Genomic DNA, 15,511 nt, shown 5'->3' with positions numbered 1-15,511 from the left:
GCTTATTTTTAAACAATTCTTAACATTCTTGATATCCGTATACTTGAGACTAATTAAAATTTAACTCAAGAAAAAACTAGGAAAATGAATTAGAAAATTGCATTATATTATTGTAAGATTTACGTATAGAGATGAGATATTTCTTTATAATGGTAATAGTAATAGTAAAGTATTTAATTATTAAAAAATAATAACAAGGTATAATGTTTGTAAGAAATAAAATAGTAAGTATCTATAATCTAATGATCTAATGCTAACAATAAGTGTAACTATCTACGTCCGAAAACAACCGCAAGGAACACCCGAATCCGACTCGTCGTCGCCTATCGTAATCCTTCGCCGTTTCCCGTTGTCTTCCGTACTCCCCGTTACACTTATTACCCGTCAATTATTCTTGAACTCACAGAAAAACGCACAGCCCCAGAACGTCTGTCCCTTCCGTCGCCTACTTATACCCTACACCCCCTCCATCGTCTCCCGTTGTTTCTCGTCATTCCCCTGGAAACTTCCCGATCATTCCAAACCACGCGCAAAGGCTTTTCCGGTATTTCACATTATCGAGAACGTTCGGGAGGCTTCGATGTAGCTATACAAAGGCGACAAGTCCAGATGATGTAACCTTAAACCTAAACTAACATTCTTATCTAACGCTCTTTCTTTGTCTCGACCAGATGCATTCTTTCATTTATTTCAATCACTCTCACACTCATACCATTCACACATTCATATCTATACTTCTTAACAATTCAAAACCCCACATTATTAATAATAGTTTCAAAATTATCAATTGAAACTATTGAGAATAATTTTCCACCAGTTAAGATTCTTACGAGAAAAACGAAAGTAATATTGTATTAAAATTCATATATATTTCGTAATATATATATTATATAATATTTATCAGAAATAACGTATTTGGTCGAATAATAAGTTAATTCGATCGATAGATCGATCGATTGATAGACCGATCGATATCATAGAAAATTTAATAACGATTATTCGTGGAACGTGGAACCGTATGAAAATGTTTGAAAATTTAATATCGTCCGATATCGTGTCGATATTATTGGCCATAACTACGCGTGTTTATGTATCATGTAGAGACAGAATGACAAATAATGCTTTTTACACATTGTCTGGACATGCATATGTCCGCGTTAACCGTATATAAATCTATTATACACTATATTAATTAATTCGCATTATTCGAACGACGATATCATTAATTACAGATTGTATAAAATTCAAAGAAAAAATCAATCCCTCTCTCTCTCTCTCTCTCTCTCAATGACATTTCATCTGGTCAATTCAATCCCATTTCATCTAAATTCCACGTATTTTTGATAGAAATTGTCTATTGCCACGTATAGATGCATACAACCATCATTTTTTTTTTAAAAAGATAAAATCGTATTTCAGACAGAGATAGACAATGATTAAAAAAAAAAGATAGAGGAAATGAGAGAACAAAAGGAAAGGAAAGGAAAGGAAAAGAAAGGAAAGGAAGGAAGGAAGGAAGGAAGGAAAGGAACGGTAGGAACTATCACGGTTCGATCGTTTGACGATAATAGACGAAACGAGAATCAACGAGCGTAAAACGAGCAAAAGATCCTCCTAACGACTCGTTCGGATAACAAGGCTTTTGCTAAATGCTTTAATTAATGCCACTTGCAACGATGGTGTCAAGCGAATCGCTGAAATTCATGAGAAGGATGGGGTACCTAGCCAAACCAAAAAAGGGGGGGTGGCTGGGGTGGGGATATATATACGTTTTGAACTTCGAACAAAGAGAGAAAGATAGTGAAATAGAAACGAGAGAAAATAGTCAAAAAGGGGGAATGATAGAGAGATAGAAACAGAGAGAATGATGGCTGGAGAGAATCCCAAGGGTATTTTGGGGGGATCGTAGGGGAGTCCAAAACGTTTACGAAACGGGATCGAAATTAATGGCTGTATCCTTTGACACGAGAAAAACAAAGAGAGAAAGGATATGTGTGTAAAAAAAAACAAAAAAAACAAGAGAGAGAGAGAGAGTGTGATGGGGTTAGGGGGTAGGGGAAGAGATGATCGTAATTTCTATTGCCCGTTCGACAATTTATGACTTTGGAAAATCGTTAGGGATGATTTAGTTTGTCCAGATAAAAGGATTTATGATAGGCGTGATCTTTCCTAGGTTTGAGTGTTAAATCAAAAATTACGTCAGATGAAATTCTTCCAACTATCGACGAGGAATCAAGTTTTTATCCTTCCCCCTTTTCTCCCGTTTCTTTCTTTCTATCTATCTGTCTATCTTTTTTTTTTTTGGATTATATACGATTATCTTGTTTAACTTCGATCATCTCCGATCTCGTGCGGAAATTAATCTACTCTCCGTGAGTTAATAATAATATTGAAAATATTAATAATGAATTAATAGACAAAGATATTGCAGAGTAACCGAAGAAAAAATTAAATTTAAAATAATAAAAAACGATTTTGTAATTGAATCTTCGTATATATCTTACTGTGTGTATGTGTGTATGTGTAAGTGTATTAGTTGAAGAGTAAATAAAAAACAATAGTCAATGAAATAAAAGACGGCAACTCTACCAGTAGCAATATTATTAATCGATAGCGTTGATTAGAAATTTATTCTCTCTCTTTCTCTCTTTCTCTCTCTCTTTCTCTAACTCATTCATTCATTCACTCACTCACTCACTCTCTAATTGCACGTCAATTCGTAGGGCACTAATTTGTTTTCGGACCGTTCGCTTCCGACGTTGCTTTCGGTGAAACTAATGAGTCCTAAATCGATTTGCGAAACTATCTCTCTCTCTCTCTCGTACTCTCACACTCTTGTTCATTGAAATCCAGGTGAAACAGATTTTGAATAAAACTATGAATGGATAAAACTAACGCCCACTTTTACTAAATACAAATGTTTTAAAAACGAATATATGCATTTTGCATGTTCGTTATACGATTTCTTTTCCTATTTATTTATTTTCAATTGTTATTTATATCGCAAATATTAAAATGAAAAGATATAACAATAATTATCTATTCGTATTATAATCTAATGAACGCGAAATAATTTTTTTCTTATTCATCTCTCTTATGAGCTGGTTAATCTTCGGACTACGTAGACGTTCTGTGATTCTTGAAGTGCAGGTTTCATCGTCGACGGGAAGAAGGAACCCTTTTGCTTCTATCCCTCCCTTTCTCCTTCTCCTCCACCTCCTCTACCTCCTCCTCAACCCTTTCTTTATCCACCGACTTCTCTGTAATCCGATTCCAACGGAAATTCGTCGTGGCCGGATACGAACGAGCCGCGAGATTTGTTTGCGTCGCACATATCAGACTCCTTTAACGTGTGGATATGTTTCTACGTGTGTCTATGTGTGTGTGTGTGTGTGTGTTTGTAAGGAGATTTCGATTCACTCTGACCCTCTATTTAGGATTCTCGCAGAACTACTACTACTACTACTGATCTTCATTTAGCTTTGTCATTACTTAAAGGATAAATTGTAATAATTTATGTAATTAATTCAATAGTTTAATTAATGTACGAGTCATTTGTGTTAAATTTTGAAAAAAAAAAAAAAACGAAATCTTATTTCTACGTATTCCATGGTTTCTCTTTTACAAAGAAAATATTACATTTTTTATTGAATTTCTTTTTCATCGTAATAGTTTGTTAATGTCATTTCAATTTCAGCTCTTCATTATTGATTTTCCTGTTATTTTTTGTATTTTATAAAAGCTAGATTTTACTTTTATTATAAATGTATATGCGTCTGTGTGGATGTGTGCATGCAGATAGTATTTTATCATACAGTTAATTACGTTTTCTTCATTTCTCTACGTTCTAATTGTAAGAGGAAACGCCGAATTTGCGAAAAGGTTTTCGGACTAGTTGAAATTTGTCGGTCAACTCGAAACTACATTTTCGTTGATTTTAGCAAAAAGGTCGTTGGATAGAACCGACCATACGAAAACGTTCCTCGAACGTTCCTCGAACGATTCTCGAATGATTCTCCGACAATTCGATTGTCAAAGCAAAAATTCTTCACCTTTCCTTCTTTTTTTTTATTTTGCATTTTAAAAAAATAGACAATTAATATTTCAATGATTGATAATTAATGAATACAATTATAAGATTAATGTAAAAACAAGAATATTTCATCGATCCAACGTGTATGTTGTGTAAAACGATAAGGAAACCCTTAAATCTATGAGCTAAACTCGTCGGGAATCGGCTAAGGTAGAAAAAGTACGATCGGAAAACATCGTACAAATAGACAAGAAACCTTTTTGATCGAACGTACTGCCTGAAGGAAAAAAGATGAGAGGTTTCTCGGATTTCGTTTCTCAATGAAACAGAGAAAGAAAGACAGAAAAAGAAAGAGAAAGAGAAGGAGAAAGAGGATAGAGAAAAATGATTGGAAGTGAAGTGACGTTTTTTTATTCTTTATTTCGATTTTAAATCAACTGGACGTTTACGAATCGGATTTATCAGCTCTAACATCGATAATGCGGTGTCGGGAAACTTCAATGGTACAATTTAAACGGGATAGTAGAAAAAAAAAACAATGAAGACAAAAAGTAACCGGACAGTTAAATAGGATGGATGGATGGATGGATGGATGGATGGATAGATAAAAGAGAAATAAATATCTGGAGAATTCGATCAATACTTTTATCGATAATTCCCACGTTAATTAGATTCAATATAGACCGAACTGCCATTACCGTAGATTATTATCGTTTTGGTTTGCAATTTTTTTTATTCTTTTCTATAATTTCTTTCTTTTGACGAGGGAAAATTTAGTAAAGACCGAAGAAGAAAAAAAAAAAAGGGAAAAAAGGAATTTATATTGGCGAGTATAACGCATAACCTGGGTTTACTACTACTACCAGTTTAATGGAGAGCCCTGTTCGATGTGATCCTCAGAGAGGTGAATATAATGGAGATGTAATTATTATCCGTGCTATAGAGGCTTCATCGGACTGACGTTAATAAATTTTCGCGAAAGCGATGATCGGCTTTGTCGTTGAAAATCGAGGATGGGCTGCGTACTGACAGATAACTCTGGCACCGTGCTTCGAGGGTTCTACTACTCGTACGTGCAATCCCGTTAATTGTTCGTTAATAGGACATGCGTGCGAGAGTGTTTCATGTGGTTGGTACATCCATACATTTGTCCTATGATTACTCGATACCTTTCATCATATCTGGGTTTCTCTCTACCTATCTTTCTATCTATTTATCTCTATCTCTATCTCTTTCTACCTTTGTCTATTTATTTTTAAGGTTTCTAATACAAATGCATTTGTTGTAAGGTTAGCATATAACTATTGTTAAATTATATCTTTGTTTTGTAATGTTTCAAACCTACACGTTCGTTATGGTAATCAGATAATTTATATATGTTTCTTTTTATTATAATGTATAATATGTTATGTGGAATTGTTAAACAAAGATATCGAGTTTAAATATAGGATAATATACATTTATAATAATATATTTAATCCTATTTTTTATTTTGTGTTAAGCTAATAATGGAAATGTCTTGGGTGTAATTGTTAAAAATTAATTTTAGATTGGAGAGAAATAAGATATCATAATAATTCATTTTAATAATATTATAAGAATAAGTCCCAAATTTATCGATGAAACCTTATTTAGGTAAGCAAAAAACAACTTTTGATATTAAATGAATTTTAAACAATTATACTCGAGATATTTGCATTCTTAGGTGCACACAAAATGAAATAGGTATACAAAAATAACCGTAATAAAAGATAGTATAAATTAATCAACAATTCAAGTTTTAAAAATACGTAGATATGATGTATTACGTCAAAAATTTATTTCAATTCTTCATTTTCCCTTTTAACCTTTTAGATTATATTCATAAAAACTGTAGTTATTATATTTCCCTTTAATTGCCATTACATTAATGAGATCTCTCATTACTATTAATAAATTCTATAATATCATTCTCGCTTCTCGTTACAATTTGCAACGAGTGACCCATACCCAGTAACACGTATAACACATACACACACACACACTCTCGCATATTTTTAATTTCATCTTTCAGTAAAATTGTAATTCTGAAATAAGTTAAAAAGAAGAAGAAAAATATTAAAAAAAGCTAATAAAATCGAAACAAACGAGAGAGACAGAGAGACAGACAGACAGACAGAAAGAGAGAGTGAGAGAGAGACACACACACAGACGAGGGGAATGGTATTGAACTATCGAACATTTAAAGCACTGCTTCCCCTTCCCCCGGCCCCTTCCACCCGATTGTCTACCGTTTCTCGGGCTTTTCAATTTTCGCGTCCGGCACGCGTCTATCACGTCATTCCCTTCCTCCCTTCCTCCCACCCTTCAACCCACTCTCTTTCTCACCAGTTACACACATGCATTACATACACGTATATATATATATACGCGTATAACAAAATGTACATACACTCGCGCATACATACATATAAATACATTCATACATACATAAGTACATTCATACATACATAAATATATACATATATACACACATACATACATTCATACATACATACATATACACACATACACACACACACACACACACACACATATATATATATATATATATATATATGTACATACATATCATATATATTATACATATCATACATACATACACATATACATACACATATATATATGTATATAGATCTATCTATAGGTTTCGGTGGGATTAATTTGATGGAGTCGAAGGGTAGGATTGCGTTTGGTCTGGGAGAAAGGCAGGTCGATATGGAAAGCGATGAGCGTAAAAGAGTATAAAAGGGAGAGAAAGAGATAAAGATATAGAGACATAGATATTCAGATAAAACGATAGATAGATAGATAGAATGAGTGAGTGAGTGAGAGAAAGGGTAAAAGGAAAATGGTATTATCGGTCCATTGAAAATCGAAAATCGGAAGTATCGGCCCGATCGGACTGCGGTGAGACATCGTTGTATTCCGTCTGGTAATACTCGCGAGCTATCCTATTACAGAAGAGGAGAGAAATCGAAGGGTGAGACTACAAAAGAGAAAGAAAGGAAAAAAAATGAACGGATGAATGAGAGAGAGAGAGAGAAAGAGAGAGAGAGAGGGAACGAGACGTTTATTGATCGCCAATTCAATGGTGAAAACTACGCTCGGTTTGGTTACCAATGAGCTGCGAACGATATTTCGTCAAATTCTAACAAACTACCCTATCAATGTCTGTTTTAATAAAAGTCAATAGTATGAAATCACTGTGTGTATTATAAAATTTTTGAATGAAAAAAGAAAAAAAAACAGGATATCATTAAGAAAGAAAAATCCAAATAGATTTAAATATATAAAAGTTACATTTTATACGTTAATGTATAATAATATTATTTCTTTTTCCGAGAGTAACAAGTATTTTTCTTAAAAATTATTTTTTCGTTGAAGAAAAAGAAAAAGGAAAAAACAAACAAAATAATCGAACAATTTTAAATATTTGATTATTAGTAGTAATTCGTGTATGAGAATGTCTCTTTCAACGAACATAAAATTCCCATATACATAGTCGTGCATGTGTGTATCTGTGTGTGTGTGTGTGTGTGCGTTTGCAAAGTCCTCGGTTGTCAGAAAATACGAGCTGGTCCGATTAAAAATGAAAAATTTACGATATTTGATGTAACGTAGGTAAAGGTGAACGGAGACAGAGAGAGAGAGAGAGGGGAGGTAGAGGAAAAGGGTGGGATGATGATGAGAGGTTAAAGGGGTGGATTCGGCGGTAGGGGGGAACATTGGGAAATGAAAGTTACCGCGGAAACGAATTTTCTCTCGATCGAGTAGCTAAGGGGTAAAATTACGATCAGAATCGAGAACTCGATTCTCTCGTGAAGGAAAAGAAGAAGCAGGAAGTAAGAGAGAGAGGGAGAGGGAGGGAGGAAGGATCGCATTTGGAAAGGGTAACTATACCCGTTTAAATTTAGTACCTTCCTATGCGATTTCTTATTTGAAGGGAAACAGGAAAAGGAATAGTCGAACTTTATTTTCTTGTTTCTTTTTTTTTTATCCTTTTTTACAATTGCATTAACACTATTCCTACCGACACTTCACGTATACCTATTCCTACCGCGGCTGGTCAAATGACCGGTCTTTCACAACTTATATTTTTCAATATTGAATGCAGACCAATGGCCAGCTTACCAGTATAAAAATATATTTTCTTTTATTCAAGAGTACATAATCTACATTTTATTCGTTTTCGTCGCATTTTTACAAATGGGCTTCTCAACTGTACATTTTCCGCATACGTACTTTTTACATTTTAGACAGATTTTGTTCGTCTTATTATCTTTACAATACCTTATCTGACATGTTTTCCGTTCACGAGAACCTGTACTTGTACTTGCGATGGGTATTGGTTGATTTTTTTTGCCGAGCTCTTGTTGGTATTCGATGGCAAGTTCTTCTGCCAATTGAAATAGAAATTCCTGTCTTGTAATTTCTCCTCCCGTAGTTTCTTTATATAACACCCATGCATTTATCCCGGCTAAATCCAAGATATTAAAAAATACTTGCAAAGGCCATCTCCGAGATTTAGATTTTACCGAATAATTTCTGGCCATTTGGTCGGACAACTTTGACAAACAATTCTGACTGTTGTCAATAAACTTGTACCAAACTTCGGAAATCATAGCAAATTTATCGGTTTGTAACCGTTGGTTTCGTTGATTTCTGTCGTCAAATCGAATAAATCTCATAATCTCCGTAAAGTCATGTCTACTCATAGTATTTGAGAAAAAAGGCGGGCCCCACTTTTTATTCCATAGAAGTGCTATATCTATATTCTTAGCCTCATATGCGCCGCGTGCATACAGAATTGCAAAAAATGCATATAACTTTGCAGTAGATAGTTCCCATTTATATCCCAACACTCTAAATGCCTCTGCCTCTGTGCACTTTCTTATAAGTTCGATTATATTCTTATCAATTATCACAGAAAATGCCGTCCTAACTTCGCCTTTCATAATATTACGTTTACTGTACCCAGTCGGGCCTGATGTTTCCCTAAAAATATTATGACCAGGTGCTCTTCCAGGATTAGACCCTATTTTTACTTCGTGCCAAACAGTTCCGTCCATCGCAATTTCGCTTACTTCTTCCTCATTCTCACTATCGGAACTAACTAAGAATCTCCTTCTCTTTCGTCGTCTACGTACGTTCGAAATATTCTCTTCGTTCTCATCGGTGTTCGAATCTGTTTCAAGTGGATCATAATTTTCCGTATTGTTATTTTCCATATCCAGAATTTCCTGATCATCTTCAGAACATTCTGCATCGATATCATTTATTCTCTCTAATAATACATTCGCACTCCTCAAACGTCTTGCCATTTTGGGGACAAATATTCTACAAAAATAAAAACTAAAATATGAAAATGTAAATCAAAATAGATAAAAAAAGAATAAAAGATAAAATGTGAAACTTACTGCGAAGTATTGTTAGTCTTGTTCACTATTTTGAAAATGGCACTTATAACACGTAATACGATATAAAATATTACAAAATAATAATAAAAGACTGCCAAGTATGCTCTTTGTGACTTTCACGTTCGATGCACTCTGTTCGTGTCGCAAGACTATACTGATTTGAATTCGTGAGAAGACGTCTATACACTTCCTTCAGTTACAAGTTTATTTATTTTACGTCATAGTAGATGAGATGGCGTAGAACATTCGAGGATCTTGACCGTATCGGATATCAATCAAGCAAATAAACACCGCTTGCCCGATAGTCGAGTGAGAACTGTAAACACTTGGAAGTGCCGTAAACCATTTTCTGGAAGGCACTTATCGGATAAAATGTGTCATAACTACATTACCTTTCGTTTGTAACGACTTTATAGTTTTGGCATTGAGTCTTAGAGAGAAACTCTTACATAAATGTATAAATCGTACTACCGGTCAAATGACCGGTCGTGGTAGGTAAGACAGACTACAAATTTTTCTCGGAAAATAAACAATAGAAAAATAAGTGAATATTGAAAAATATATCATACATATATATGAGGAAAAGTGGTAAAGTTTAAAGGCGATTCACATACGTTGAATGTAGGAAATTCCAAATGAAAATTTAAAAACGGTCATTTGACCGGTCCTGGTAGGAATAGTGTTAAATATATGTAGGATACTGTAAAAAGAAAAAATATAATTAATACGTACACTCTCACGTATATGTATTATAAAGTTAATATTTTATTTTCCAATTGAACGTATTAATTCTTTGGTTTATACAGTTAAATCCAAAAAAAAAAAAGTACGATAAATGTATTTTACATACTTCAAATACAATGTCAAATATAAACGGTTAAAAGAATTATATATATATAGATATATAATTTAATTCGATTCAGTGATAAAAACGTTTTAGAATATACTTGTGTATAAAAGGATAAAAGTAATTTGTATAAAAAAATTGTTAAATGGATATCACCCTTTCTTTTTATATTTTTTCCCCCTTTTCTTTCGAACAAATGTGTTCACAACGCAATGGTTTAGTTGTGCATATCTTTCCGTATTGAATATAATAATTTGTCGTGTCACTTATCAAATGTATAAATGTAAAGACGGAGTAAGGGAAAGATAAAGATAAAGAGAGAGAGAGAGAGAGAGAGGGACTGGTTTGGATTGAATTTTCACTAACTGGAGCGTGGACTAATTAACGCGACGTGAATAGCCGCTCGACAAACAATGGCGGGACGGTTCAAGGAGGAATCCACCCCCTAGTGGTAGTCTAGCTAGCTAGCTACCTAGCTACCTAGCTAGTGCCAAGCTCTTTACGAAGGACGCTCCAAACCTTCTGGTGGAAAGGGAAAAGGGCCGAATATCTCTACTATCGCGACTAACGTGAAAAAAAAGAGAAAAAAAAGAAGAAGAAAAAAAAAAGCACGGAAAGAAAGAGAGAAGGAAGAGGGGTTGGGAGGGTTAGGGGTTGGGGGTAAAAATCGAGAGAGAGAGAGAGAGGAGAAATATCTCATCGAAAAAAGAATCGTCGGACGACCTCGCGAAGATCGACCCGTTTTCGTTCCTCTCGTATCTTTTTTTTCTTCTTTTTGTTTCATCTCCTCGTTTCCTCCCTCTCCCTTCCCCTCAACTCCTCTTTTCGTTCTCGTTTTAATTTTACGTTTTTTTTTTTATTCTTTTTTTTTTTTTTCTTCTCACTTTAGTTCCTTTTTATGTTTTTTTTCTTTTTTCCAGCATCTTTTACCAACACTGTACTTACTAGTATCGTGCATTAATTTTTTCTAAATTCGTAAGAATGAGATGTATTATAGAACGGGCTAAATTTTATTATCTTTTTCTCTCGCGTTCTCGTTTTTAAAATAACGTTGACATTAAAAAAATAAAGAAGAGTAGAGGAAACGCAATATTCGAGTACGTAATTGCATGCATAGATGCAACAAGGTGAAATACAAAATATTGATTTAAACGAATTGCGTTAATCTTCGGCGAGGGTGAAAAAGCAATAACCAATAACTTTCACGGATGCACGAATTTAGTCTTTCTTTTCTTTTAATTATTATTTTTCAAGCGGGGTAGGGGGGAGGGAGGAAGGTAACCCGTACTAGGTCAACCGATGGTTTACGAATGCAACTGTTTAAATATCGAGTATTATCGAAACTCGCTTGGAAATTTACGATAGAAATAAAAAAAGAAAACGCTATATATAGGATGTCAAATAAATTCGATGTACCTCTTACATTCGTAAAAACTTAAACTCCAATACTTCGATCCGTTTCTCTTTGCAACACCGATACTTCCGGCTTATTTAAGGAAAAGTCAAAAATAAAGAACGAAAAAAAAACAAGAAAAAAAATATAAAATAATAATAAAAGAAAGAAAAACACGCAGAGATAGAAAAGGATAGAAAAAAAAACTGGCAGGAAAAAGAAGGGGGGAAAAAAATGAAAGAAGGCAAAGAAATAGGTGGAGTAGATGTAGAAGAGTGGGGTGGGGTGGGGGGTGACTTGGTGAGACTTAAAGGCAACGCGTTCAGCAGTTTCCACCCTCTCCATCAGCGAGACTACTTCAGTGGTTACCTGCTGGAAATGGGGGGGCGGACGAGGGTTGGAAGCTTCACGGTTCGCGCTTATGTGTGTTTGGGGGCGGGTGAGCTTCGGATAGGGGGAGTGAACGGTGTGCTAAAGTGCCTTCTAAGTCCCCGAGACTCGACGTATAGTCGAGCGAAAGGTAAAACACTTTGCTGCTACCCCGCCCACCTTCGATCTTCTCTCACTCTCTCTCTCTCTCTTTCTTATATGCGCACGCGTACATTATTCCTTCTTTATTACTCTTTAACCTTCTTGGTTTCTCTTCATCAAGCCAGTACATTCTACGTATCTTCGAATATGTTCATAAAATATTAAAGCTTTTAACTTTTAGGAGAAAGAAATACTGTTAAATTTATTTCAGATAATTTTTTTTGTCTTATTTTCTAATTTATTTGATAAAGAAAAAATTGTAATATTGGTTCTGTTTGTTTTTTTTTATTAATAAGGTAAAATTTAATCATTGTGTCACATTACGCCGAACCGAGCAGCCCACCGCACGAGATAAAATTATTTATATAGGAATTCTATGGGCATAAAGAATTCTAAAGGTGTTGATAATCTAAAGATAAACCAAAATAGATAGGTAATATTTTCTAAAAGCTTAGGTTACAGGCGATAGAAATAATTCTAAGATATTCGGTCTCCTCAAAAGAAAGGGTCTCATGCTTGTTCCCCCTTATGTAAACAAATGCAAGTTTGAACGGGTAAAATTCTGATAGCTGTGGAAGATACTCTCTCGCTAAGGCGTTACAGGCGTTAAAAGAAAGAAATATCGATGACCAATAGGAAATCTGTGATTTAATAAGAAACGCCCTGTAGGATAAAGAGAGTCCTTCCCCTCCCACTATATGCGGGGTATAAGAGACGGACACCAGACCGGAATAAGGGCTTATATAGAGAGTTACATAAAGAGTGATATACAGATAGATGCATATATAAGTACGAATAATTTATAATAAGCCTGAAGTCAGTAAGTGTTTAAACCTCAAGTGCGACGATATATATATAAAGTGAGTTTTTTACTTGTATTTTGTTCTATTTTCTTGTGTTTTGTTAAAATATATGATCCATATTTTGTACTACTTCGTCTCAACTGTTATTCACCCCGACCTTTAATCGAACACATTGTTTTATATTAAAATCGTTCATAAGAATGTGTGTTTTATGATTAACGAAACGTAATGAGAGATTGAAGCTTTTTTTTATTTGAAAATTGTTGAATAAGTTTGCTTCATGAGATGATTTTATATTTTCAAACGATTTTTCCATTCCGCCCTTTCTGAGAGGATATTGAAGAAGAAATAGTCCGGATGTGGGAAGAACGAGAATATTCGATGATGGGGAATCGTAATAGACAACTTATCTTGTTTGAATATAACGTAGAGCTTTCGATTTAAATATAAAATGAATTTTTCTATTTATACAAATATTATTATCATTATACGTGTTTATTTAAAAATAAAATACGACAAAATATTTTCCATCCTAAAAATTTACTACTACTCCAAAAAAGAAAAAACGCATAGATATAAGAATGAAAATATATATTTTGTTTAATACGATATACAATTATTTTATATTTTTTATTTAATTATTTATAAAATACTAATCAAAATTTTTCTCAAACCAACGGAAAACTATTTTTAATATTATTTATACGATATTAACTGTTAAACAAATTTTGCCGAAAGTTTCTTATTTGACCAACGTTATAAATATTTTCACGCGATTAATGTGAGAACATAATAAAATGTTTTCTGTACTTTTATATTTATATATTTATATATATATATATATATCTTCTTTTTGTCTACAACGAACCGACAACAAAATGGCAACGAGGATAGAACAAGAGAAAGAGAGAGAAAGAGAGTTTATAAAAAGGAAACAAAAGGGTGAAAAACAAAAAAAGGAAAGAAATAAAGGAAAAGTCGAGCTTTTGAACAATGCATTTTTCCCGACGACTCGGAGTCGCATCAAAATCGTTGTCGTTGGCCGTCCTTGTTGTTGGAGTTGGGAGGGGGGGGGTTGAAAAGAATAGTAGGGGGTGGAAAAATGATGTTACCTTTTCCTTTTCGCGATTCTCTCGAAAAGACGAGAAAGACGGAGTGGCAGGGGGGAAGGGAGACACGTAGGGAAGGTTCGTTCACTAAATTTCTCCGAGATCAAACGCGTTGGGAAATTTTCTTTTTTTTTCTTTTTCTTTTTTTCTTTTTCTTTTTTTCTTTATTTTTTTATTTTTCATCCGACTATACTTTTTATTCCCTTTTTATTTATTTCTCTTTCCCTTTCCATCTCTGTCTATGTTTTATTATCTTTTTTTTTCTTTTTTTCTTTCTTTTTTTCTTTTTGATTCTTTTGTAAAAGAGAAAATGCATATCGAATATTTCCTGTCCCACGGGATTTTCCCGACGTCCCTTTTTTTCCAAGAGAAAAGTTTTTGTCTTTTGCTATATTGTCCTCCTTCGGACGGTCCATTCTTCTATCTTCCTATTTTCCAATAAGTATATGTATATATAAGTAAATGTATGCACATGCATTTCTTTGTGTTTATTTGTTTATGATTTATATGTAATTTCATAATATACGAGTGTGTTAGTGTGTGGATAATATATATTATTATATTTAATTTAATCATAGAACTGAATAATTATTATGAAAAGTTATGTAACATATAATTCATTATAAAAGACAAAACAAATTCTTTGAAATACATTTTATATATAAAGATAAATATATGTGTGTATTAGTGTACATATATACTTATATATACTTATTTATAGAAAAGTAGATAAAAGACAGATAAAAATGTTCATTTCCTCTAACGTAGCTACTGGGCAAGGTTTTCTCGCCTTTGGGGAAAATCTGACAAAATGCTTCCTTTCTACTATAGGAAAAGCCATGTCTTCTTCGAAAGGGACCAACAGAATTGAGTTTATCGCATTTATCGACGAAGAATGAGAAAGAGAGAGCGAGAAAATCATCTCCTATTTGTGAATAGCGAATACATCACGTAGGGCAATAGAAATTGTAGAAACGGTCTAGGACATCCATGGCTTTTCGATTCTTTTCTTAGCACGTCAATTCTTTCCTAAATAAAATTCTTTAGTTTCGTATATTTATATATATATAAAAGAAAAGTAAAAGAATGTGAAATCAAGTTTGTATTTTATATTTTTTTATATATATTTTCGAATTTTTATTAAACATTTATTTTACTTTCATTAAATAACATAATTATATTAATTAACCATGTATTCACCATTTAACTTAAAAGAAACTTACTTTGTATATTGGATCGACAATGAGGTTTCAATCGTAGTTTAAACATTTTTTCAAAGTATATTTTCCAATACAAATAAACAATATATTTTTCCCTCGTTTAAATTTAAAAAAAA

General features: G+C 33.4%; 1 protein-coding gene across 1 annotated transcript; it reads right to left on the bottom strand.

Annotated features, from left to right (window-relative positions):
• Positions 1-8,167: 8,167 nt before the first annotated feature.
• On the bottom strand, positions 8,168-9,781 carry LOC122516426. Its single transcript, XM_043634215.1, has 2 exons — positions 9,493-9,781; positions 8,168-9,412 (listed from the first exon to the last, which is right to left on the bottom strand). The coding sequence occupies exon 2, from the start codon at positions 9,394-9,396 to the stop codon at positions 8,248-8,250; it is 1,149 nt and encodes a 382-aa protein (XP_043490150.1). The 5' UTR covers positions 9,397-9,412; positions 9,493-9,781; the 3' UTR covers positions 8,168-8,247.
• Positions 9,782-15,511: the final 5,730 nt, after the last annotated feature.

Source organism: Polistes fuscatus, unplaced genomic scaffold (genome assembly GCF_010416935.1).
Source record: "Polistes fuscatus isolate 324 unplaced genomic scaffold, CU_Pfus_HIC Scaffold2, whole genome shotgun sequence".
Classification (NCBI taxonomy): Eukaryota; Metazoa; Arthropoda; class Insecta; order Hymenoptera; family Vespidae; genus Polistes; species Polistes fuscatus.
Note: the sequence above shows the minus strand (reverse complement) of the source record. Positions and strands in the feature narration are given on the sequence as shown.

What these genes read in the sequence shown, in the direction of transcription:
- LOC122516426 (XM_043634215.1), bottom strand. Translation starts at nt 9,396, where the DNA reads ATGGCAAGACGTTTGAGGAGTGCGAATGTATTATTAGAGAGAATAAAT.